This window comes from Scophthalmus maximus, chromosome 3 (genome assembly GCF_022379125.1).
Source record: "Scophthalmus maximus strain ysfricsl-2021 chromosome 3, ASM2237912v1, whole genome shotgun sequence".
NCBI lineage: Eukaryota > Metazoa > Chordata > Actinopteri > Pleuronectiformes > Scophthalmidae > Scophthalmus > Scophthalmus maximus.
Genome location: NC_061517.1, coordinates 14617823 through 14639307, shown reverse-complemented (window position 1 = coordinate 14639307; position 21485 = coordinate 14617823). Strand labels below are relative to the sequence as shown.

Below are 21485 nucleotides of genomic sequence, written 5' to 3'. Positions count from 1 at the left end.
TGCTTAATTTAGGGTTTTAGAAATGAAAAAAAAGACACATTTGAGGAGAAACAGGCACCACATTAGGCCAATTCACCTGCAGTGGAAGTGTGTGGTCTTCTGCCCATAGAACTGACACGCAACTGTGCCACAGTCCTCGGTGGCACGAAATCTCTGGAAGCCATCGTTGATCAGCTGGGCGTTCTTTTTGTGGAAGTTTTCGTGGGTCATGACATCTGAGGTGCTGGTGTACACCTTGCTGCAGCCCACCTACAAGCACAGGCAAAGCATGGTAATCGAAAACGAGATCTGGGCCCACAGCAGATATGAGAGTTTCAGTTTGCAAGACTGGTTTTGAAAAACAAAAAGCCAACTTCTAAAACACAGTGCTTTAAAGTAAAAGCCATAGATAAACAAGTTCAGTGTGGTTAAGTTAATGAGATGGGTGGAAGAAGCTTGTATTGTAATGCACACCAGAGCAGAACAACTGAAACTCTGGTAAATTGGAAACAATCTTGTCATTATGACATTTGGAAATCAAAAAATGTGACTGAAAGAGGCAGTGGTCACAGCCGGCAGCTGAAGATATAGAAACTTCCTGGCAAAGCTGCCTTTTAGAAAATAAAAATTCATATGTGGAGTGCTACAGTGCAGTCACCACAAACTTTCTGTAACTCTGAGAGCAAATCTTTTTTCAGCGGTGGAGGGGGCAGAGGAAGGCAGGCAGGAGCAAGATGACTTGGTCTTTAGTTTAAAATGTCCTGGTACTCAGGAGCCCTCTGAGCCAACAGAAGGGGGAAAAAAACAGGTAATGTTTGAATTAAAAGCAGCAATTGTATATCATCCCTGGCACTTTTCATCCGCACAAACCGGGCAACTTCTCCATATTGAGTCAAACAATGAACAAAATGCCACTCTGTTTTTTTCCCCCCTAAATCAAGAGAGCCGATGCCAACATCTGCAGGTTCTCAGGGACTGTTAAAACAAGGGCTGAAATGTCTTAATAACAATTACGCCGTTAGAGAGGGGATTGAAAAAGACTATATCTCAAGCCATCCTCCGCCGCACTGCTGCCCTGCCGGTGAGAAAGCTCTCCGCACAGTGACACATTGAAAATAAGCAGATGTAAAAAATTAAACAAGTCCAGAAGGGGGGAACAATCTTCAATTGGCTGCTTGGTACTAAAAGATGAAAAATGTGTAGTTTATATAAACACCTTAGTGAATTTTGTCCATGCCAATTAAGGAGTGAAAGAGGGAAGATGTGGGGGTGGGGGGGGGCTCATGAGCAACCTCACGGGTATTCCCCCCTTTTTCAATTTTCTTTTATTTACTTTAGGACACGTTTTGCCAAACTGCTCTTTGGTGTAAATGGAAAAAAAAAAACGTGTGGAGCTGTAATTCCATAGTCACAGATGCAAGTAAACTGTGCGACTCTCAAACATCCTGAAGGTGCGTGGGTCTTACGGAGTGGCCTCATTTCCTCCGATCCGGCCATCATTTATATCATGATGCTCTGCAAGTATATTCAGTTTTTTTTTAAATATATACTTAATACTCACACTTAAATGTCAATGCCACAAAAAAAAAGGCTTTTGTTTCTGTGATCCAATCCAGTGTGGTGGTGGTTGTGGAATGTAAATTGAAGGAGTTAATGGTTATTTTGTACTGTATGGAATGTTTGGAAAACATGTGGCCATATTAGCAGATGCGTACATTATTTGTCTTTCTGTGTGTGTGTGTGTGTGTGTGTGTGTGTGTGTGTGTGTGTGTGGGTGGGTGTGTGTGTGTGTGTGCGTGCATATGCCTGCCTACAAGTCTACTGTATTTGTTTGTGTGTTTATTGTGGGCAGGTGGAAGAGGAAGGGTGAATCTGTATTTTGTACCTGCATGCAGTGGTAATGGGTGCTTTTTCCATTGAGGTGGCAGCCATGGTAGTAGACACTACAGTCGTCCAGAGGGCTGAAGCGCATGAATCCATGCTGCAGAGAGTTGTCCCTCTTCTTGTGCATGTTGTAGTGCCTGATTACATCCTGCTTACTGGTAAACCTCTGCAAAAGGGGAGGGGGGAAAAATGTACAGCAACAGGTTGGCGTTTATTTAAACCAGTCACAGAATCAGCAACAAGTCACTTTATCTCTGTGGAAGCAGCAGCTGCAGCATTTAGGAGCCAAATGGCAGTTGGGGAGGGCTGTACACGCTGCAATGGAGAGGGCCACGATGTCTCTAAATATGACGTGTTCTGTGCTTATTGATTTACTTTGCATATCTCCAAGTTGTGTCCCATCCAAATGGTACAAGATGAGCTTGGGTGAAACTTGAAGCAGGGAGCCCGCTCCCCACACAGCCCCTGACTTTACAGGTGGACTCCAAAATCGTTTTTTTTTTTTTAATTAAGAGGAATCAATTGGCATGCAAGATCACAGTTCTGATGTTTCCGACTCGGAAAAATCATGTTCCATACAGATGGTTTCTCAGACGTGCACAGGGGGGAAACAGAAGACAACAGAAACAAACAAACAAGCCAACCAAAAACATTTTCCCTTTCAATTCGCTGAGATATGATTCCTTTTTTAATTAAAGCATTAACACTCGTTTTGGTGCAGGCTTCGCCTGTAGTAATGAGTGAATATGCTAAGAGGCCCGCGGTCTAAAATTACAGCAAAAAGAAATAGATAAATAAATCCCTCCCATACCCAGGAGTCAAGGAGGGGAAACAGAAAAGTCACTCCGCAGAGACCTGCAGCAACCAAATCTGCTGTAATTGGACTTAAGCTGATGTTACAGAAACTGTAACGGGAGAAGCGCAAATCAATGAGACATTTCTTCAATCCATATTTATCTCCAGTTGAGGGAAAAAACATCAGAAAGAACTATTCTAAAAAGCAAATAATTGCTGTACAAAGTAGGGTAATTGCTCTGTGTCATGTGTTCCACTCGCGCACAAATAAAAAGCTAAGATCTCGCACAGCTGTTCCCTCGCTCTTGGCCCGTTTCCCGCGGCATATTTCTAAGATGTTTGACTCTGGCAGAAGCAAACACTTCATTAGGATTTTTAATCTAATTGACGAATGCTTTAGAATCATCACTTTCTGAGAAAATCCTAATCTCAGCTCTGGGCTTTCTGGTGTCTAGTGGTTGATGACGAGCGGAAGATGAGTTGAACTGCGGTCATGATAAATTCGAGCCATCAAGCTGTTCAAAATAGGCCACGGAGAGAGCTGACTGGGAAAAAGATCTCATTTTCAGTTGAGTGGTGATGAAGGTTGGGAGCCACTTGCTACATTTATTTTAGGATTCCCACTAGTGTGGCAAGATGCACACTCTCCCTCATGTACAAGCCCATGAAAGGAGAATGTTAAGACTCAGCCAATCGCCCGGAGGCTGGCAGTGGGATAATATTCCAGGAGTGTGTGTCATGTAACATTTCATGAGTTATCGCTTCGAAAGGGGCTGCTCATCACTGCCTGCCTGTTTTTTTTCAGGGTATTGACATCCCGAGAGCCGGCTTCCAAAGCGTATCGGAGTTTCCGCGCAACGCAAAAGGCAACAGAGTAATGTGGACCTGACCGTGGAAATTGCCATGATAACCTGAACTAAGGCTCTAAATAACGACATGAAATGATTTTCCTTTGTATTCCTCTAAGAATGTGTCTCATCAGACTGTGAAGTGGGATTCATGCAGAAAATGAAAGCTTCGATATGCGAATGCTTTTTCACCACACAAACAATGTTTATTGAGCGGTAATCTCTCCTGATCGGGAGCAGAAAAGGAGATTACATCTGAAGATGGCTTAATACTGAAAATTGTAAAGAAAGACAGGAAAACACACACAGCACTAGCTGTGCATGGATTTTTTGACGTCTCTGACAAATCTGCCCGTGTTTGTCTGACTCTCTCAGGCCATATGCTGCAGCAAACACAAGGTCTGTAATATGATCTGCTTCGTGTTTTTTTTCCCTCCTTCCTGTGCCATACGTGACGACTCCTGGGACCAGGACAAGATTAATAACGTGAAAGCAGATTAAAGGCAGGCCCCCAGTCGTTGGCAGATGTCTTTATAAAAAAGGAAAAAAAAAAAAAGAGCCATATTTCAAGCATATTTACAATCAGCCTTTGTGATAAAAGGACAACTGTCAACTGTGCTTGGAAATCACCTGCAAACTGAACAAGTGTAAACACTCGCGGCCTGTTCAGCAGACCAGAGGCCGACCAACTTTTCATCTTTGCAAACTTTGGCTGGGTGTGACAACTAAAGAAAAGATGACACATTATCCTGTTTGTCTATCCTAGGATCACCCCAACCCCTTTGTCCTGTCCTGAGAAACGAGAGGGTGCCGTGCGTTAAGTCGCCCAGCCTAACCTTGCTATGAATAAATAATGCAACTTAAGCACACACTACCTGGTTTCAGCCAGTAATGGAAACAAAACCACGTACGTCTGATCTTTCCGACTTTGCAGCATAAAGGGGAAAATGTCAAACGTGTGTGTTTAGGTAATGCTCCAAAAAAAAAAGTGATAGATTACTCACGCTCACCTGGTAGTTACACTCAGGGTCCATGCAGTGGTAATGCTCCCTGTACTGGTAGGCACAGTGCACGTGTCCACAGTGTTGACTTCCAGAGAACCTGAAACCCAAGTTAGAGCAGTGAATGACAAAATCGAGACCAGTTCAAAACATTAGGAACACGTAAGAGCTCATCGCACGGAGAACAGAGTCACAGGGAGGACAGGAGCTGATTCAAGAACAATCCACTGAAAAATGATCAATGATTAGAGAAGAAATCATTTGAAATTCAGAGAGCGGCTCAAAAAACAAGCGAAAGAGTTTTTCAAAGGCGCCTTTGCTCGTCTCACCTTCAGAGCAGCACCAGCTCGCACCTTCAAACTGACTTCTGCTTTCCACACTGCTGCAACAATTTACCCGTCTGTCACACCAATTTCAGCCAAATTAGCTCCATTTATTTCCAAGGCAGCCGTAAGAGACACTTATTACACTGAAACCTTTTTCCCCCTGACACACATTCACACGCCCCATAACTACTTTATTTCTCGACGCCGTGAAAACCCCTTGTCAAATCAATGCACAGTTATTTCAGGTTAACCACAGTTTTACTCTGGGAGTAACGGAGTCGGGTATCCGGAGATGTAGGCACATCTCTGTCTGCTTTTTATTCAAAACCACTGTCACTCTCTCTCTCATCCGGAGGCCAAGAACCAGGCTTTAGTCTGGCACTGGTAAAAAAAAAAAGAAAAGCTGCTGCTTGCTACAGTACAACCACTTTTACGGTGGTGATAATAAGCCTGGCGATGATGACTGTTAAAATCCTCCAATTACCAGTGAAAACACACAAATAAACATTTGAACTGCCGCTGCCAAGAGCTCCATCTGCAAGTGCCGAGGAGAGGGGGAAAAGGGGGCTAAGTAATATTTTTTTTCTCCATCTCTCTCTTTCTGTTTTTCCTTGTTAGGATTATCCCAGGGCTGCATTTACAGATCACTCTGCCGAGTTCATTAAGCTAATTGAACGGTATAGCCACTACACTTTTTAAGTTGGCTGCGCGAGTGTGGAAAACGGTGTTGGAAGTAGACGGGGCTATGGAAAGGTTTGATAGAGCTCTTAGACAAGACAGAACCAGTCAGAACTAGTCACACACGATGTGCATGCAATGTTTTTTCATACATTCACATACATGCAGACACACTCGTTTACACTTCTGAACACTCTAAGCCCCCCCCCCCCCCCATCCTCCAGAGACTATGGCCCACCCCTCTGCTCATTGCCCAGCTGGATCACTTTGCCTCTGGACAATTCCCACTTGCCGCGTCAGGGGGCCTAATGGGCCGCTGCTATTCAGCAGTAGATTAAATATTAATATCGCCACGATACAGAGATTGCAGCGCATCTCCAGTTACAATAGAGATACACAGATCAAAGTGCCGAGGCAACAGTGGGTGCATGAAAGCATTTAAAGAGTGAAAACTGCAACTAAACACTACCAGGGAAGCTCTTTAAAACATCAAACTGCAGTGTGGTGAGGAGATGAGGAACTTTTTTCTCTCTCTTTTCACGAGGACTAGGTGCAAACACGTTTACAAAGCTGGTTTTTAGTATTAGTGTGCACTCATTAGCCCCGGCTCCGAGGAGGACCATCCCCCGCTTCTAACTCCCCTCTCCCCGCTACATTTGCCCTTTTTATGAGCCCTCCTTTTCCATTTTTTTTCCTCCCTCCTCTTCTTTCCTTTCTCTTTTTTTCCCCAACCCCAACACGGAAATTGAAACTGTATCTGGGCTTATCTGCAGCCTCCCCGTGCATCAACTGCCGAGATGTTTAGACAAATTTTATGCATTATGCAGCGCAAATATCAAAACAGTTCTTGGCAGTGCCAGCAGAAGCCTCATTAAAAATTCCTTAATTAAATCTTCTTGCAAAATGTAATCAGTCCAAGGAAGAGGTTTTGTGTGTGTGTGTGTGTGTGCGGAGAAGAGGATGTGTGTCTGTCAGTGCCAGGGCTTTGATTTGTGCCCTTCATGTTATGGCTTGGAGAAGTAATCATTAATGCCAAAGCCACTTTGGCCTTTCAAATGCTGTTTTTCTTTCTTTTTAAACGGAATAAACAAACAAGTGATAATCACCTTTCTAGTGTCTGCTCAAAATTAATCCAGAATGGGGGACATTGTTCTGTGTCCATAGAAACCAAAGATACCTCGCCTCCGCCGATGCTTTTGTCTCTGACGGTGTGATAGACTGACTTTTTAGATCAACAATAAATGGCAGGACTAAAGAAGAACTCAGCCTAAGCTCATATCTTCTCTGTGGCAGTCAGAGCTAAAAGTACAGAGTTATACAGATTTATGTTCTCCTCCAAGTTTTAGTGCTATACACACTGTGAGCATTTATTCAACCACATACAGTAAGCTACCATCAAACAATTTCTCTTTCATTACCCCTTATCCTTCTACTTCCTCCCAGCACATAAATTGGACTCTTTTCTTAATTAATTTACTGCGCACAGAACATTTTCATACCCGTCTAAGATCTAGTTACATCACTGAATAAAACGCAACATCAGTACATAAAAGAAAGGCCTGTCTCTGTTATGGGTATATTTTTCTATTGGCGTAGCACATTGAGGGATTTGCATACCTGGCAATATATTTCTGGTAGAGGTTGATGTCGTCGCCGGCGGGTTTATCTGGTGGCAGGCCATTCCTAATGCAACAGAAAACACAAAAGCGACAGGATTAATGGTGAGGTGGGGCTGCCTGTTGTTAAGAAAAACAAACTGACACACTATTTACTTACAGGCCGCTACCAAACTTTGGACTATCAATATACATTTTCTCGTGTCATAACAGCGTTTTCATGTGCCGTATGAATCAGGGATTTAAGGTGCACACTTTGATGCATGGTCTCCCAACCAATGAAAGGCAAAATGCAGCAGCAAAGGGACATTAATCTTTTATGGGGTATTTTGGTGAGTGCTCATATGCAAAACTGGATAATGGGGATGTGGAAGAAAAGCTCTGAGAAAAGGTCTTTTCTGAAAATCTCTACGGACCTCGGCTCTAATGCTGATGTCAAGTTGTTTCCAATCAGTCTGGACTCGGTTCAAGTAAAGATGTAAGACAACGCTGGAGCATCAAATACATATGGATCAAGCTAATTGACTGTTTCAAATCAAACAAACTCAGTTGAAAATAGGAAATCAAGGGGATTTTTTCTGGATTTTTGGGGGATTGCAGAGACGTGCCAAAAATTATTGTGTGCTTTTTGTCACCTGTGCTGTGACTCCCTTCATGAAGCCGGTAGCGGTACTGTCTGTAGATGTCATAATACAGTTATTGGTTCTGCTTGCTCCCTCTCAGGGATGGCATTTAGCTCCATCTGAGCAGCTCCACACGGGGGATGACCTGAGGTTAATCTGGCCCAGAGGGGAGGATGTGCTGCCAGACATTATCCCTAGCACCAACTCTCCCCCTGTATACAAGCACCAGACTGGGTTAGTTAGCCAAGCTTGCAGCTCCACTGAGCCCCAACCTGACAAAGGCCAAAGCCTGAGGGAGAGGTGCCTGAGGGCTCTTGAACAGTGTCTTTGATAGGTCTTGACTAACTAGAGACAAGGTCGAAACCAATCAAACAGACTCACGGAGCTGTTTCCTACTGGTAGTGCACACGACTGTAGGCTAGTTCCCCAAACCCCTCGTTTGCTTCCTTTAAAGTGCACTCGTCAGGCAGTGTTGAGTCGGCCCCTGTGACTCGACGGGAGGTTAGTCATGGCTCCAAAGTAATTAAAGGGAGAGTTGTTACACCCTAGCCAAACGAAAGAAGTCAGTCACTTTGCGATGACTGTGCTAAATCAGTCTCCATGGAGTGCTACGGCGAGTAAACACTTCATGTGCCTTCGCAACTCATCATGTCGTGGATCTATTGGGCGCTATGCGCTATTTCACACTGTATTCCTGTTGGCTGCTGTAAAGATAGCAATTACCTTTGCGTTGGGCTAACTGACTCACAGTAGCAGTTAAGTGTATTTGAGCTTCACATCAGCTCCAAGGTGTTCCACTAAGAGACTATGAGTGTGAAGAAGACAGACCTCTGCGCTTGGAATCTTTTCAATCCACCATTAAACTTTAAATTGGAATTTAATGACAGGTTGTGTGATTTATTATCACATTTCCATATTTCTGTCAATAAGTACATGGGATGCATGCTGTCATCTGAAGGAATGCATCCTATGCTCATATACGTTAATCTGGACCACGCCCATTTTTGGTTACAGAGAATTTCTGCCATATTGAATTGTTTCTGCAAAACACTTTGCAATTTGCCCAGTCCATCTACAAATTCAATGTTATCTGCATCAGATTTGACAAATCTAAGAGATGTTGAACTAAAACATTATGCCATTTCTACTATGGGTGGCACTATTTAAATTTAGTGAGTTTTTGCACAATTGCACAATATTTCTAGACAGAATTTAGGTCTTTCAATTTGTCAAATCTATTTGTTCTTGTTGTGTGTGTCTATTCTTTCTAGATTCATATGATGATCACACTTACTTAACAGAGGACACAGTGCCTGTGGTGATGGAGTCAGTCTTGGAAAAGCTGGACTTTAGGTAGTCAGAGGCATTGAAGCTTATTTGTCCTGTCTGGTCCATTGTTAGCCCTGGAGTGATGCTGGCCCCAGCTGCACCTACAGTGGGGACACCAGGAGCTCCTGGGTTTCCTGGTGCTGTAGCGAGGACGTTGGGCATCAGTGAGGCCTCAGGATTTCCTGGCATCAGTTTCTGAATTGTTCTGACGTCATACTTCGAAGGGCGCCCCACTTTGCCAGTCTTAAACGCGATGGCACCGCCCATGTCTTGGTTGCCCTCACCAGGCTTGAAGAGGTGAAGAAACTTGACATTCTCCAGGTCATACTTGGAGGGTCGCTTGTAAGCATTGCCATTCTGCTGCTGCAGACTCTCACCCATCTTCAGCTTCTGAATAAAGAAGTCGTACTTGGAGGCTCGGGATGTCATGCTCTGCATGTGAGAGGGGTTGGCTGGATGAGATTTGCCCAGTTGAGGTCCTCCTGGCTGTTTGTGGTCCAGGCTGGTGGGGTAGATCTGGGTGTCTGCCCCTGGGAGGCACCCCGAGGTCTGGAGCATGGTAGCACTCTTGTCTTGGGCCAGTTTTGAGTTGAGGTCATCTGGTTTGGGTGGGGTAGCATGCATGGGCCAAGGTAGGGTCTCGCCAGCTTTTAACTTGCGAATGTACTCTTCATACTTAGAGAAGCGGGCACGCCGCGAGGCCTCCTCACTGCTGAGGGATGAGGGGTCTGAGGTAGCGGCTTTGAGCTTCTCAAAGCTGATCTTCTTGGTCAGCTCATCCCTTACCTGCTGGTCATCATAACCGAACATTCCCAAAAATTCATTCATGGTGTTGGCTGCATAGTCTCGCAGGGCAGATGCTTCTCCTGAAGAGAAAAACAGAGGATATCTCATTTGTAAAATATTCTCAGTACAATCATACATTTTCTTTTTAAGCTGATATCAGTGAAGTTGCTGTCTGGTCTTACTGTAATGAAGTATAGTAATAATGATAAAGGCTAATACAGCATTTGAAAATGAAACTGCACCAAAATTAACCGATTGATCAAGACGTCAGTAGCCAATTTTGTGTTACTTAATCAATCTACTATCTATCTCTCGCCAAATATTGACTGAGGCTTGCTCTAAAACTGTCCATGTTTGACAATTTATTTTGTGTTTGACGGCAAATAAGGTGGTCACATATGTATAAATCTGGTGAAATAGCTTTGTGTTAAAAGTGTAGAGTATAATTTGTTTAGATAAATAATGAAACAATGCTATCTCGCCTCACCATTTTGTCGAACACGCTGCAACATTGAGATAATGAGAACTACATTATGGCGGATCCATTTTTCTGAACAATTAATGTTCATGATTGATGTCATGCCATTATTGTTACTCCAGAACTGCAGTAAATTTAACTACAGCAAAAGTGACTCTTCACTGTTTTTTCATGTGTCTACAAACAAAAGGCGGCAACGCTCTTCCTGTTTTGGTTGCACTATAAGTCAGCTCTGCAGAATTTGCAGGTGGTTGCACCGAAGGACACACTGAATAGACAAACATTTTTTCTGATTATTGCTATCAAATTACTCTTGAGTTTTATAATTTAAACAAAATTCTACATATATGAGCATGGTATTTTTAGTAGCCAGATTAAGAGATCATATTTGAGAAAAAACATATTCAAAGGACACTTTCGGGGAAAAAAACAGCTTCTTACAAATGAAGTAACTGTATTTCTTTTAACATGATAACTGATACTAGATATTATTATAAAAAAGATAAAACTATCACAACTATATGCAGAAAAATAATGGCATGTGGCCAGTGCATTTAATAAAATCCCCTGGGAAGCTCAGTGTAAGGTATTTTAAAATAACATGATTATTGTGTCACCTTCAAAAGTGAACAGAATGAATCTTTTCCTCTTTTTACACATTTGTGAACTGAAACATCACTTTCATTTTAAGAGTCCATTAAATTGGACAACTTCCCCAAGGACATAGCGAAATACAGTATAGTCAATGTATAGTTTAATTGCATTACGTGGAGATTAATTCTGGCCCATTAACTTTCATCCAGGTTAGTGCAAGGGGTCAGAGAGTGGGGAAAAGGGAAAATGATTTGCACTGAAAGCAGTGGAGGGACAAAGCTCTGCATGAAGAAGAATAGTGCGGGGTAAAAGGCACAGTGAAAAGAGATATGTGAGGGAGAAACAAAGACAAAAAGGGACAGGAAGGACCTGTGAGGCAGATTTTCCCGTTGACCAGGGTCCAAAAAGATATATAAATACACGATATATCTTATTGCTTTTTTTCATGACGAAAGCACACATGAGCAGGCGAGAGGTAATATCACCAACCACCCGGGTAATTAATACACAAATATCTCTGCTCTTGTCTCAGATTTCTCAGTTATTGCTAAATCAGTCGCTGTGTCCTGCTTTTCACATCTCCTGCGCAGCATGTAAAATAATCCCCAAATTTCCATTCACTGCATTGGGGTTGCTCCTCTGCACAGAGGGTCAGTATGAAAGAGTATCTGGTGGATCGAAGGGGCATGAAAAATTTAAAAGAAATGGATCAGGTATTTGAGAGGAAGTTTGTACACATTTCTACATGTACTAAAACCACAGCATAACATACTGTTTATACATATACAAGTATTTACTGCATGCTCCACCATACTCGAAAGTTTTCCTAGTAGATAGTAAACTGATAAGATTTAAATGGCTTATAGCTTGTTAAAAATACATGTGAACAATTCCATTAAAAATAATTTGGCTAAACATCCATCTCATACGATTGAGGTGTTGATAACTTTAGTGCTTGGTTGTATTTTACTGCTACTGTATTTATAAGGACATCTCAGATCACAGTATATCATATAGCTCTAAAGTTAGGGCTGACCCGCCCACACCAGTGAGTAAGTCAGAAAGTGGAACTGCACTTGACTGAGAGAGGAATGATGATTAAAAAGAGAAAGGTAGAATGCTGGATGGGAACAATATTTACAAATTTTCAAACATAAAAAATGTCACAGTTAACTAATTAAAAAAACATCTATAGTTTTATGGTTGAAGAGTCAAATTGTTAATTATTGCAGAGAGACTCTTGGATTCTGCCAATGACTGAATGAAATGACATCCCCTTTTTCATATTCTCTTTGCTTCGGATATTAACATTACCTTCTCTCCAAAAGAAAGAAAAGAAAAAAAGAGCAGAGTCTCTTAATTCCTTCATGTGACATGCTATCAGTAAAAGGCAAATGATTGAACTTGAAGGGATTATGACTGGGCCCAGAGAGGAGATAACCTTTCTAAAACACCATGTAAATGAGTTTTCTACTCGCGCCCTGTCTGGCTGATATCATGTGACACCAAGCAGGAACTAAAATAAATAAATAAATAACCCTTTTTTTCTTTTACCCTCCTCATTTTCCCTCCTGTTTGCTTAACGCGTCTGACATCCGTCTGCTGTCTCTCCCGTGCCACTGGAAAATCTACAAAGAAGTGGTTCCTAATCTCGACACTTCACGCAAAATCCAGCACGCGACACGGGCCTGCCTTGTCTATATTTGAGGCAATTAGGGCACATTTTCCTCCCCAGATATGATAACAGATGGGCATTATATCTGCTATGGGCTGACCAAACATGGCCATCGGCATGGCACAGCTTCTCGACTCACAGGACTGAGAGGCAGAGGTGTCGGTGACGATAAAGGTGCATGCTGGTTGCTATATATGGACTAATCTAGAGTTTGAATACCCTCTAAAGGGGGTCTGTTTTCAACCACACGAGCACAATGTAAACTATTTGGTTAAGAACATGTTTTAACAATATGCAGTGTTCAGTCGGGGGGCGTTTTGAATATAGTGAGGTTTTTTTTTTTACATGGCCCAATAATCTAAATAGATTTTTTAAAAAGCAATTTGTGTTCACGCTAGCGAATTAGTTTAAGTGTGTTTCGTTTAAATGGACAGTGGTATCCCAATAAAGAGTTGGTTTGAACAAATCTCATCATGTGCATTTGTTTGGACTAATTTGACACAGACAAAACTGCGCCGAGCCTCAAACTTCCTTGCTGTTTAGTTCGTTAATTAAGACGCAGTAAATAGAGAGCTCTTTGAAATGGCTTGAAATGAAAAATAACCTTTTACAGTGAACCCAGAATTGCAAATGGAAGTCATGGTCAAGCCTGTTTGATCCATCGCTATGAGCATCTCTGTCATTGCTTTCATACTTTCTATTCATTGTTTTTTTTTTCCCATTGACTGGCTTACGAGGGCTCTAATGCGACATCTAAATTATCTAGGAAAAGTATTCTGGGGTTTTGCACTGATAGGAAATCCGCACGATGCCTCGATGTGAGGAGTTAAATGTTTTGAAGGTCGCAGTTTCTCTCATTGATCTTGCAATGTTTGTTAATTACATTGTCACTGATGTTGTGAGAGATAATTAAGCCACTATGTTTATATGCATAATTATGTGCACTCCGCATCAGCCTTTGAAAGACAGCGGCGAGAGAGAGAGAGAGAGAGAGAGAGAGAGAGAGAGAGAGAGAGAGAGAGAGAGGGGAAAAAAAATGTTTTAATTGTGAGTGGAGCAGAAACATCGCAATATAGATGCCCTAGTTACAATCAACAAAGAGCAACTCAGGAATAAAAAAAACTCTCAAACTCTCTGCCTTTGTTGTGAGATGTGAAGTAGTAAAGGAGGCAGTGAAGAGAAAGGTGTAGGCCTGCCACAGTAATACATATTTACACACATGCTTTTTCTTCTTCTTTTGGGGCCAAGAAATACACAAAAAATGACTAATTAAAACCACAAAGCCGTTTTCATCCGCCTCTGAAATGAAACCTGCTTTGTTTTCTGAGAAGCCCCTGCCCCCAATTCTGTGTGGCCGGAGTAACTGCTGTACGGTTGTTGGAGAGAAGAAAAAACGATGACAAAAAGAGCATGTGTACATGACTCTGAGGTAGATACCTAAACCTAGATGAAAGACCAAAAAAAAAAAAGGCTGTTCAACTGATGTGAGCAAGCACGAAACAAAACTTGTTTTTGTACCACAACAACCCGTCTCGCCTGCAAATTGCTGTTTTTTTCTCTCTCTCTCTGGTTGTCTGTGAAAACAGGCTTTATCTATTCATATACCCGAGCAGTTTTTTTTTTTCCACTCCTTTTTTACAGCTCTGTTTTAACTTCTGCTTTACAAAGGCCAATCTCTCCTATGGTGTGTATGTGTCTAGTTTCAAGGGTCACAAAGTGTATAGCTGTAAAGGGCACTTTCTTGTAAGATTGTTTGTGCTGTTAACGCATTTTCTTGCTACTTCAGATGACTGTTGGAAGTCTGGCTTTATCTGTGTGATAATCAGTGAATTATACCGAGGGAACATCATGTCACAATTGAACAGTGGTTATTATGACTCATTTACAAGGGCACGTTGCATTAAGAAATTTATCAAAATGTGTTTATGTGTGCTAACCATAAATACATGGAGCCATTGTTTGTGGGAAGACAATAACAAACTTATGGCCCTGCAATATAACTTCACTATTTCTGACTTCATTTGACAATTGATCTTTTAGATTTCACAACTGTGGAAAGAAAAAAAAACTCCTCAAAAGCGGACTACAAGCCCGTGTAATAGAGGAACTCAAAGCAGTGGCTGAGTTTTGTGAGCTTAGGGAAAAATCAAAGACTCAATATGTAATCCTGGGTGTAATGTGAAGCTTAGCCTGGCCCTGCCATGCGCTGTTGGCCCACAGCTGCTGGCACAATTCATACACAGCCTTATGTCGTAAGCCCGCTCCGTTTATGAATTTCTTTGTACAGTTAACCACACGTTAAGTTGCTGATTTCCACCCCCTTGCCTGCGAGTTGAATCTGCCTTTAGAGGTTATGTCACTGGTTATTCATAATGTAACTCTAGAGTGTGTCTTTCCATTACACTTGAGCTATAGTGGAGGTGGCAATGTCAGCCCACCCTTTATCTTTATCTTAGCCGTGAATACTATGCAGGGGGAACGTTTTGTAGAGCAAAGGTAGTGCTGGTTTGAATTGTATTAAAAAGGGTCAAGTCTAGATCAGAGTATGGCAGCGATGTCACAGGCAGGTCACGGTGTCAAAGTGTACCTGGAGAGGAGAAAGGTGGCGGGCGACTTTGGGCCTCCCTCGGTGGCATGAAGGTGTCGTCTTTGGGAGGCCTGTCTTCACCTTTTTTGTCGTCATGGTAACTGCCGTCATGAGACCCCGCCGCGGGCTCTGCCTCCTCCGCATTCTCCTCGTCATCGCTGCAGCCTTTGGGCTGCACCATGTAGACGCCCTCGGGAGGGCCGTCTTCGTCATTGCTGACTTTGAGTTCGTGCTCCTGTTCGTCCTCGGGAGCCGGCGGCTCATCACCGTACTCGCCGTTGACCCACTTCTCGATGGCCTCGCGTCTCTTCTGGTCCTCCTCCAGGCTCTGACTTAGGCTCAGGCTCTCGGGGAAGTTGGTCTCAGTGTCATCGTAGTGGGAACTGCCGCGCTCGCTGTTCTCTGCTACACTCTGGTCTCCCTCTGCATTCTGGGAGCTGCTGTCGAACACCACCTGGCGGCTCAGCTTGGCACAGATAGCATTGAGTTTTAGGCCTCCTTTCCTTTTGGCGGCCATCTTGGATTTTCCTGAGGTCGTTTCAGTGCATAAACTCCTTTCAGCTGATGGAAACAAGAACAAAAGTTCATACAGATTAGTCAAACAAAGTAGAGTCTCAGTTTAAGGAACAGTTTGAAAAATATAACTCCCTGTAGACGAGGGCGAGAAACACACCGGAAACAAATTTGAACCTGCTTTTTGCATGTCAGTAACTTGTACTGATTTTAAACATCCAAATGGAAACACAAACTGACACAGAACAACGGTGACTGCTGCTATTAATAACCTCCAAAAGCACTTAACAATAACAGCACGGGACGAAAAGGACACACAGAGATACTGTACATATCTTTCCAAGTCACACCTCTTCGGTCAGCTCAGAGTTTAAGGCAGTGGTGGAAAAAAAAAAAAAGGAGGGAAAAAAAACAAAAAACACCGGCAGCTGAGACCACAGGCAGATAGGTATCAGACCCCCTACGGTACTACAAGCAGCCAATACACGGCTACATAATCCTTCACATGACAGCGCTATACAGACACTGTGAAATGTTATCTTCACTCTCACCTCAAGAGGCTGTGGTCTTGCCACTGAGTGGGGGGCTGCTCAGCATTAAAGCTGTCAAGAGTGTGGAGCGGAATTGCTGAGCACTTTTAGGGCCTTTTGGACTGTGTCCCCGTGTCGGCTACTCAGTAGGATTAGGCTCAATAACTGTTTCTGTAGCGGTGGCTGGTTGCACTTTATTAACAGGAAAATAATACACCACGCGTGTGAGCTCTTTCTCCACTCTGCCGCCTTTTTGCCATGTATCTAGGCCACGGAGCGACGCAGGGACACCGTTCAAAATATAATGATGGAGTTCCTGTGTTTTACATGTCTTTGCTAAACAAGACATACTACACGGGCTGAACACCCCCCCCCCCCCCCCCCCCACGGGCCTCCCTGAACAATAGAGCATGATAGAGTGTGCTTCGGGGCAGGAATGGGTGGCATTATTTCAACCCAAGTGGGGCTATCTTTATAACATGTCCTGTGATGAGGCAGGAACAGCTGCCTGTGGCATTCCATATCCAGAGCTGCCTTTTTAGGGCAGAAACTGCACTCTGTTACCTTTCACTCGATTTCCAGAACCACCAAAGTTCACCTTGCAACAGCATTTTCCGGACTCAAAATCAAGGCCAGATCTTTATCAGGTTTGTGGGAGGAGGCGGCCCTGACTAACACAGTATTTATGATATCAAAAAAGCTGTTAACTTGTCTCCTGATTTTTTATTCAGCTTTGTCAGTTGAGGCTCTGTGAAAAATAAACGTTAAAGGCCACGCAAAGGGAGGAGATGTTTCCTCTTGTGTGAAGTTCTATTGAATTTTAACTGGGCTGCACTGTGAGTAAGATAATGGACTATATGCTGAGCTGTGGACCCATCAGTCCAGCAGAGAAAAACGTACGGTATCAGAGGTAACAAAGTTCTATCTTAAAGATTCAATTCACTTTCTACAACAATAAGAACGAGCCTCTTCATTTTCCCTCGGCCATAAAGCCAAGCACAATCATGTGTGAGCCATTGCCGGCATTATGTAAATCACACTGGCGCAACATAAAATCCTGTTTTCATTTTCTTTTGCAAAGCTGTGGAATCATTAGAGGATATACAATTTGAAGGAGTTTACAGATCACCCCAACGCCAGACAATGTGCCCCCCCCCCTTGCCCCCCACACATGCTTTCTCAGTTACTGTATTTACATTGCGGGCTTCCTCTCTGAAACAATGACTCCAGGAATTATGTAGTTTTGAGGGGGCCATATATCAGCGGCACATTACTGTACAATTTAGTGTTAGACAATTGCAGGCAGGGGTGAAAGGGTCACCTTTTAGAAGTCAGCAATTTTGGGGGGGAAAATCAGCTGGAAAAACTATTAGGAAGCAGAAGCCATAAATTTTCAAGACTTTTTTTGTTTTTGTTGAAATACTCTCCAAAGGAAGATTGAGGTCATTTGGGTGTTGCAGTGGAGGTAATTTTTTTTCTTCTGTTTACTGTGTTCAGTATTTCATGCTTTAACCACTGATTTCCTTTCCATTGCAATCTCAAGCTCCTTGTAGGAAATGACCCCTACACTGTTGTTTCTTTCCATTAGTGCCTATTTATGTATACATTTCTGTTAACAATAAGGCGAGGAGAGGGCCAAGTGCTACTGGTTGAGGCCTCTAGCTGAATTATTAGACATCTTGAGCACCTATTTATTTTTACTTACTTTTGTTTAAAAGGTAAGGCGTCCTTTAAAACAAATTTAACATGGCGAGCTTCCCCTGAGGAAGAACATGCTATGGTTCGATGGTTTATGGAGGCTGTCTACACTGTTATTTATGCTGAGGGTTTCTGTCCTCGGCAGCTTTTTTGCCATTGCTTTCAATAGAGATCGCTATGGTAACAATAGGCTGTTTACCTCAAGTCGTTTGTGCGCATGATAGCGTACAATGAGATAAAATCTGCGGGGACCTACATGAAAGAACAACTTCTCCCTCTGGGACCAGCTCCCCCACCTCCCGGAGAGTCCAGTAAGCATTCTGCCTTATTAATGAATATCAGACAGAAAAACAACACTGTCACATGCACTGGTCATTATTTACAGTTCTGTTTTAGCCTGGTGTGCTAATTGTCAAGGAAGGAGACACCTCAGTAAGCACTGGGAGCAGGGGGAAGGACAGGCAGGTTTGAATTTGAACACAACAGTTGAAACTAATTTTTCCAACTGCTTACGTTAACTGTGACACTATTTTTACTGGAAACTGTGCAGGGCCGCAGGCGAGCGCCATATACTGTCTGTATAAGGCCAAAACCTGAGGAATAAAAGTCCAGAAAGTATTTTGAATACATTTGGACGAGGTCAGGTTCTTTTTCATCTTCAGTCAGAAATAAGTGCATCATCTCGTTCTTCTGGGCCCTGTTTCTTGTCAGCGCCGGATGACACAGCTTGTGTTGAAGTCTAGCCTGCCGCACCGACAGACGTACTCTTCCATAGCTCTAAACCCCAGAGGTCTTGTTGGTTTTTTGATGCAGGCTCTCTGTTTGTTTGCCAGAATGATATCATGCCCAATCAAGTGGTGTTTCAAATCCTAATAACGCTGTTGGAAGTGCATTATTTGTGGGAACGTGCACAGACTATAATCAAGGCAGCGGTGGGTAAGGGGTTGCGGGAGTTAACAACAGTTGCGACAGGCAGGACCACGGCTTTACCTCGTTCTGACATAGGGGACGAGGCAGCTTACGTCCAAGGCGCCTGTGTAATCGTCGTATGGAAATTGTGAAATCACCTATACGACATATAAGAGAATTAAATAACCTGACTTTATATGTTCATGCGAGATGCAGCGCCGCATGATAAACGCGCCGACTCTCTCTGTGCGGAGCGAGAACGCATGAGGGTCCGTATATAAGAGACGTTGATATTCCTTGTTTAAACTGAGGCTTATCTCTTCACCTAATCAAACACAGGTACGGGACTTGTTGTAGATTCCTGCTGAGTTTCAACATGACTGACACAGGGACAACATCCCCCCCCCCAACCCCGCAATATCAGGACTTAATTAATACAAACAGGGTCTGGGAGATGTCTGCTCAGCTCAGGATTATTTTACAATATGCAGAGCTAGAGTTTCTCTAGCTCTCTAAAAAAAAAGGCGTAGTTATAACTTTATGAACCTTTGGCAGATTAATCGACAAGGCTGCAGCTCCCCGTGTGTAGCTCAGTGAACCCTTTGTGTCTCGGGCTCTCGGGGGAGATGCATGTGTGCGAGAGTAAGTGTGGCATGCGTGTTTCAGGGAAATCATTGAGCCACACATGCAAACATGCACAGACACACTTGAAAATTACCCTGTTTTTTTTATTTTTGTAAATTTAGGGCTTGCAGGAAGAGAATGTTTTCCTCCGCTCTCTCTCTTTCTGTCTCTCTCTCTCTCCGCTGCATGGTAGAGAGGTTGCGGCAGCCGCAAGGATGTCAAGCGGAAAGCCACTGATGGACAACTACGCCACGACACCCAGACCCCAGCATCTGGCCCCTCTCTCATTTTTATTACACAAGAATAACAATAAGCAGGTCGCCGACCCCGCTGTGAGATTTTGCCACAGTTCCCTAACAGTCGGTGCAGCCTATGCTGAGAAATTTCCATTTTTCCGCATGCATATTTAATTGAGTTTTGTCCCAGTGGTGCGGAAATGATTTGTTTTTTGCTCTCTGTTCACTTGACTCCTCATCGGAGTCGCTAACCCTGATTAAGACGTTCCCGTTAATTTCCCAGCGCACACCTTTTTTTTTGTGCATTAATGGTTCTGATCGTCTAATTAAAACTTCTCAGCTCGGCTGCTGATCACCGCTCGTTGTGCCTCTGACCTGAAGTTTTAATTGCCGCATCAGAAGCGATAATAATAATTTTGAGGTTCTGATGATTAAAAACAATGCCATTGCCAACTAGTTGATAGATGTGGGTTTGGGGGTGGGCACATCTGAGGAGAAGTTTATATAGAGAGGGGATTTAGAAAAGGGGGCTGTAGAGACGGGTACACGACCGAGGAGCAAGAAGGGTGGGGGGAGACTACCGTGGGAGGGGGTGGTGGAGCATATGGAAATCTCCCAGCCCCCCTGTCCCTCAGAGTCTTCCTGACAAGACAGTTTTGGCTGGGGCTGGGACTTAGCTTTCCCCACCTCGAATCTAAATCTGCCACTGACTGATCCACTTTAGAGCTCTGCTCACTTGGCAGGTTTGCCAGGTTGGGGACAAGAAGGGAAAAGAGACAGAGTGAGCACAAGCGAAAGAATGATAAAGGCACATAAAAGATGACGACAGTCCAATACCCTCTGCTTATTTTCATAAAACCATAATAACACGGTAGGTGCGGCACAAAAGGCACATTGTTCATAAAGTGACTGAAAGGAAAAAAGGAACCTACAGTGGCGGTTGTGTCTGTCATAAAACACGTTCCCGATGAGATACACTGTATATACGACACGCGGATCGCCGTCGAAACAGGAGAAGTGAGTTGCTTGTGTTCTTCTTTTAAACAGTACTTTCACACTGTATTTTACAGATCACATAAACTGCGGTGATGATAGGAAATGATTCAGGCGAGAACAGAGAATGTGAACCATGCAGGGAAACTGTCACAGCACCAATCTGTCACATTTTGTTCTTTTGAACCACTGGGGTTCTAGTGGATTTATTTATCTATTTTTAAGGTTCCACTACAGGATCGATGTTTTGCTGCAAAGCATACTGTACCCGCATGTAGGCACACACACACACACACACACACACACACACACACACACACACACATGGACATACAGTCAGGAGGTAGCTGTCTTCTCTCCCTCTGCCCTCTACCCTCCCCCTGTCTCTCTCTCACACAAATCTATTTTATTATTAATCAGTTGGTTGCACATCTGCCTGCTTGTTGTTTTTTTTTCTTTTTTTTTTTCTATCAATAAAGCACTTATTGCTTTTGGTCTAGAATGTGACCTTGCACATTGTGTACTGTCTTTCTGGGGGTGCCGACCTTGAAGGACCCGTTTGGACTATTTCACTTCAGCTCCGTCCGCGGGCTGTTATCAAACACGAGCCCTCAGCCAAGTGCCACGCTCCCCTCGCACTGCTGCAAAACACAAACAAGACACTGCAGGACAAAGGCGGACACACACGGCCCCGGCAACACACACACACACACACACACACACACACACACGCTGACTGCACAGGACAATGGCCCAAGAAAACAATGTATATTTCAAGTGACG

The 21485-nt window shown here is 43.4% G+C and overlaps 1 protein-coding gene across 5 annotated transcripts in view; it reads right to left on the bottom strand.

Moving 5' to 3' along the window:
- casz1 (castor zinc finger 1) overlaps positions 1-21485 on the bottom strand; it is a 74923-nt gene that overhangs the window by 15668 nt on the left and 37770 nt on the right. For 3 of the 5 annotated variants that reach the window (XM_047330997.1, XM_035645003.2, XM_047330998.1), the window contains exons 2-7: positions 15200-15760; positions 9045-9945; positions 7129-7194; positions 4511-4607; positions 1865-2029; positions 77-249 (exon numbers count right to left, since the gene is read on the bottom strand). In XM_047330997.1, coding sequence (XP_047186953.1) covers positions 77-249; positions 1865-2029; positions 4511-4607; positions 7129-7194; positions 9045-9945; positions 15200-15760 — 1963 coding nt within the window. The remainder of the gene's footprint in view (positions 1-76; positions 250-1864; positions 2030-4510; positions 4608-7128; positions 7195-9044; positions 9946-15199; positions 15761-21485) is intronic. The other 2 variants (XM_047330996.1, XM_047330999.1) reach the window with 1 other exon arrangement.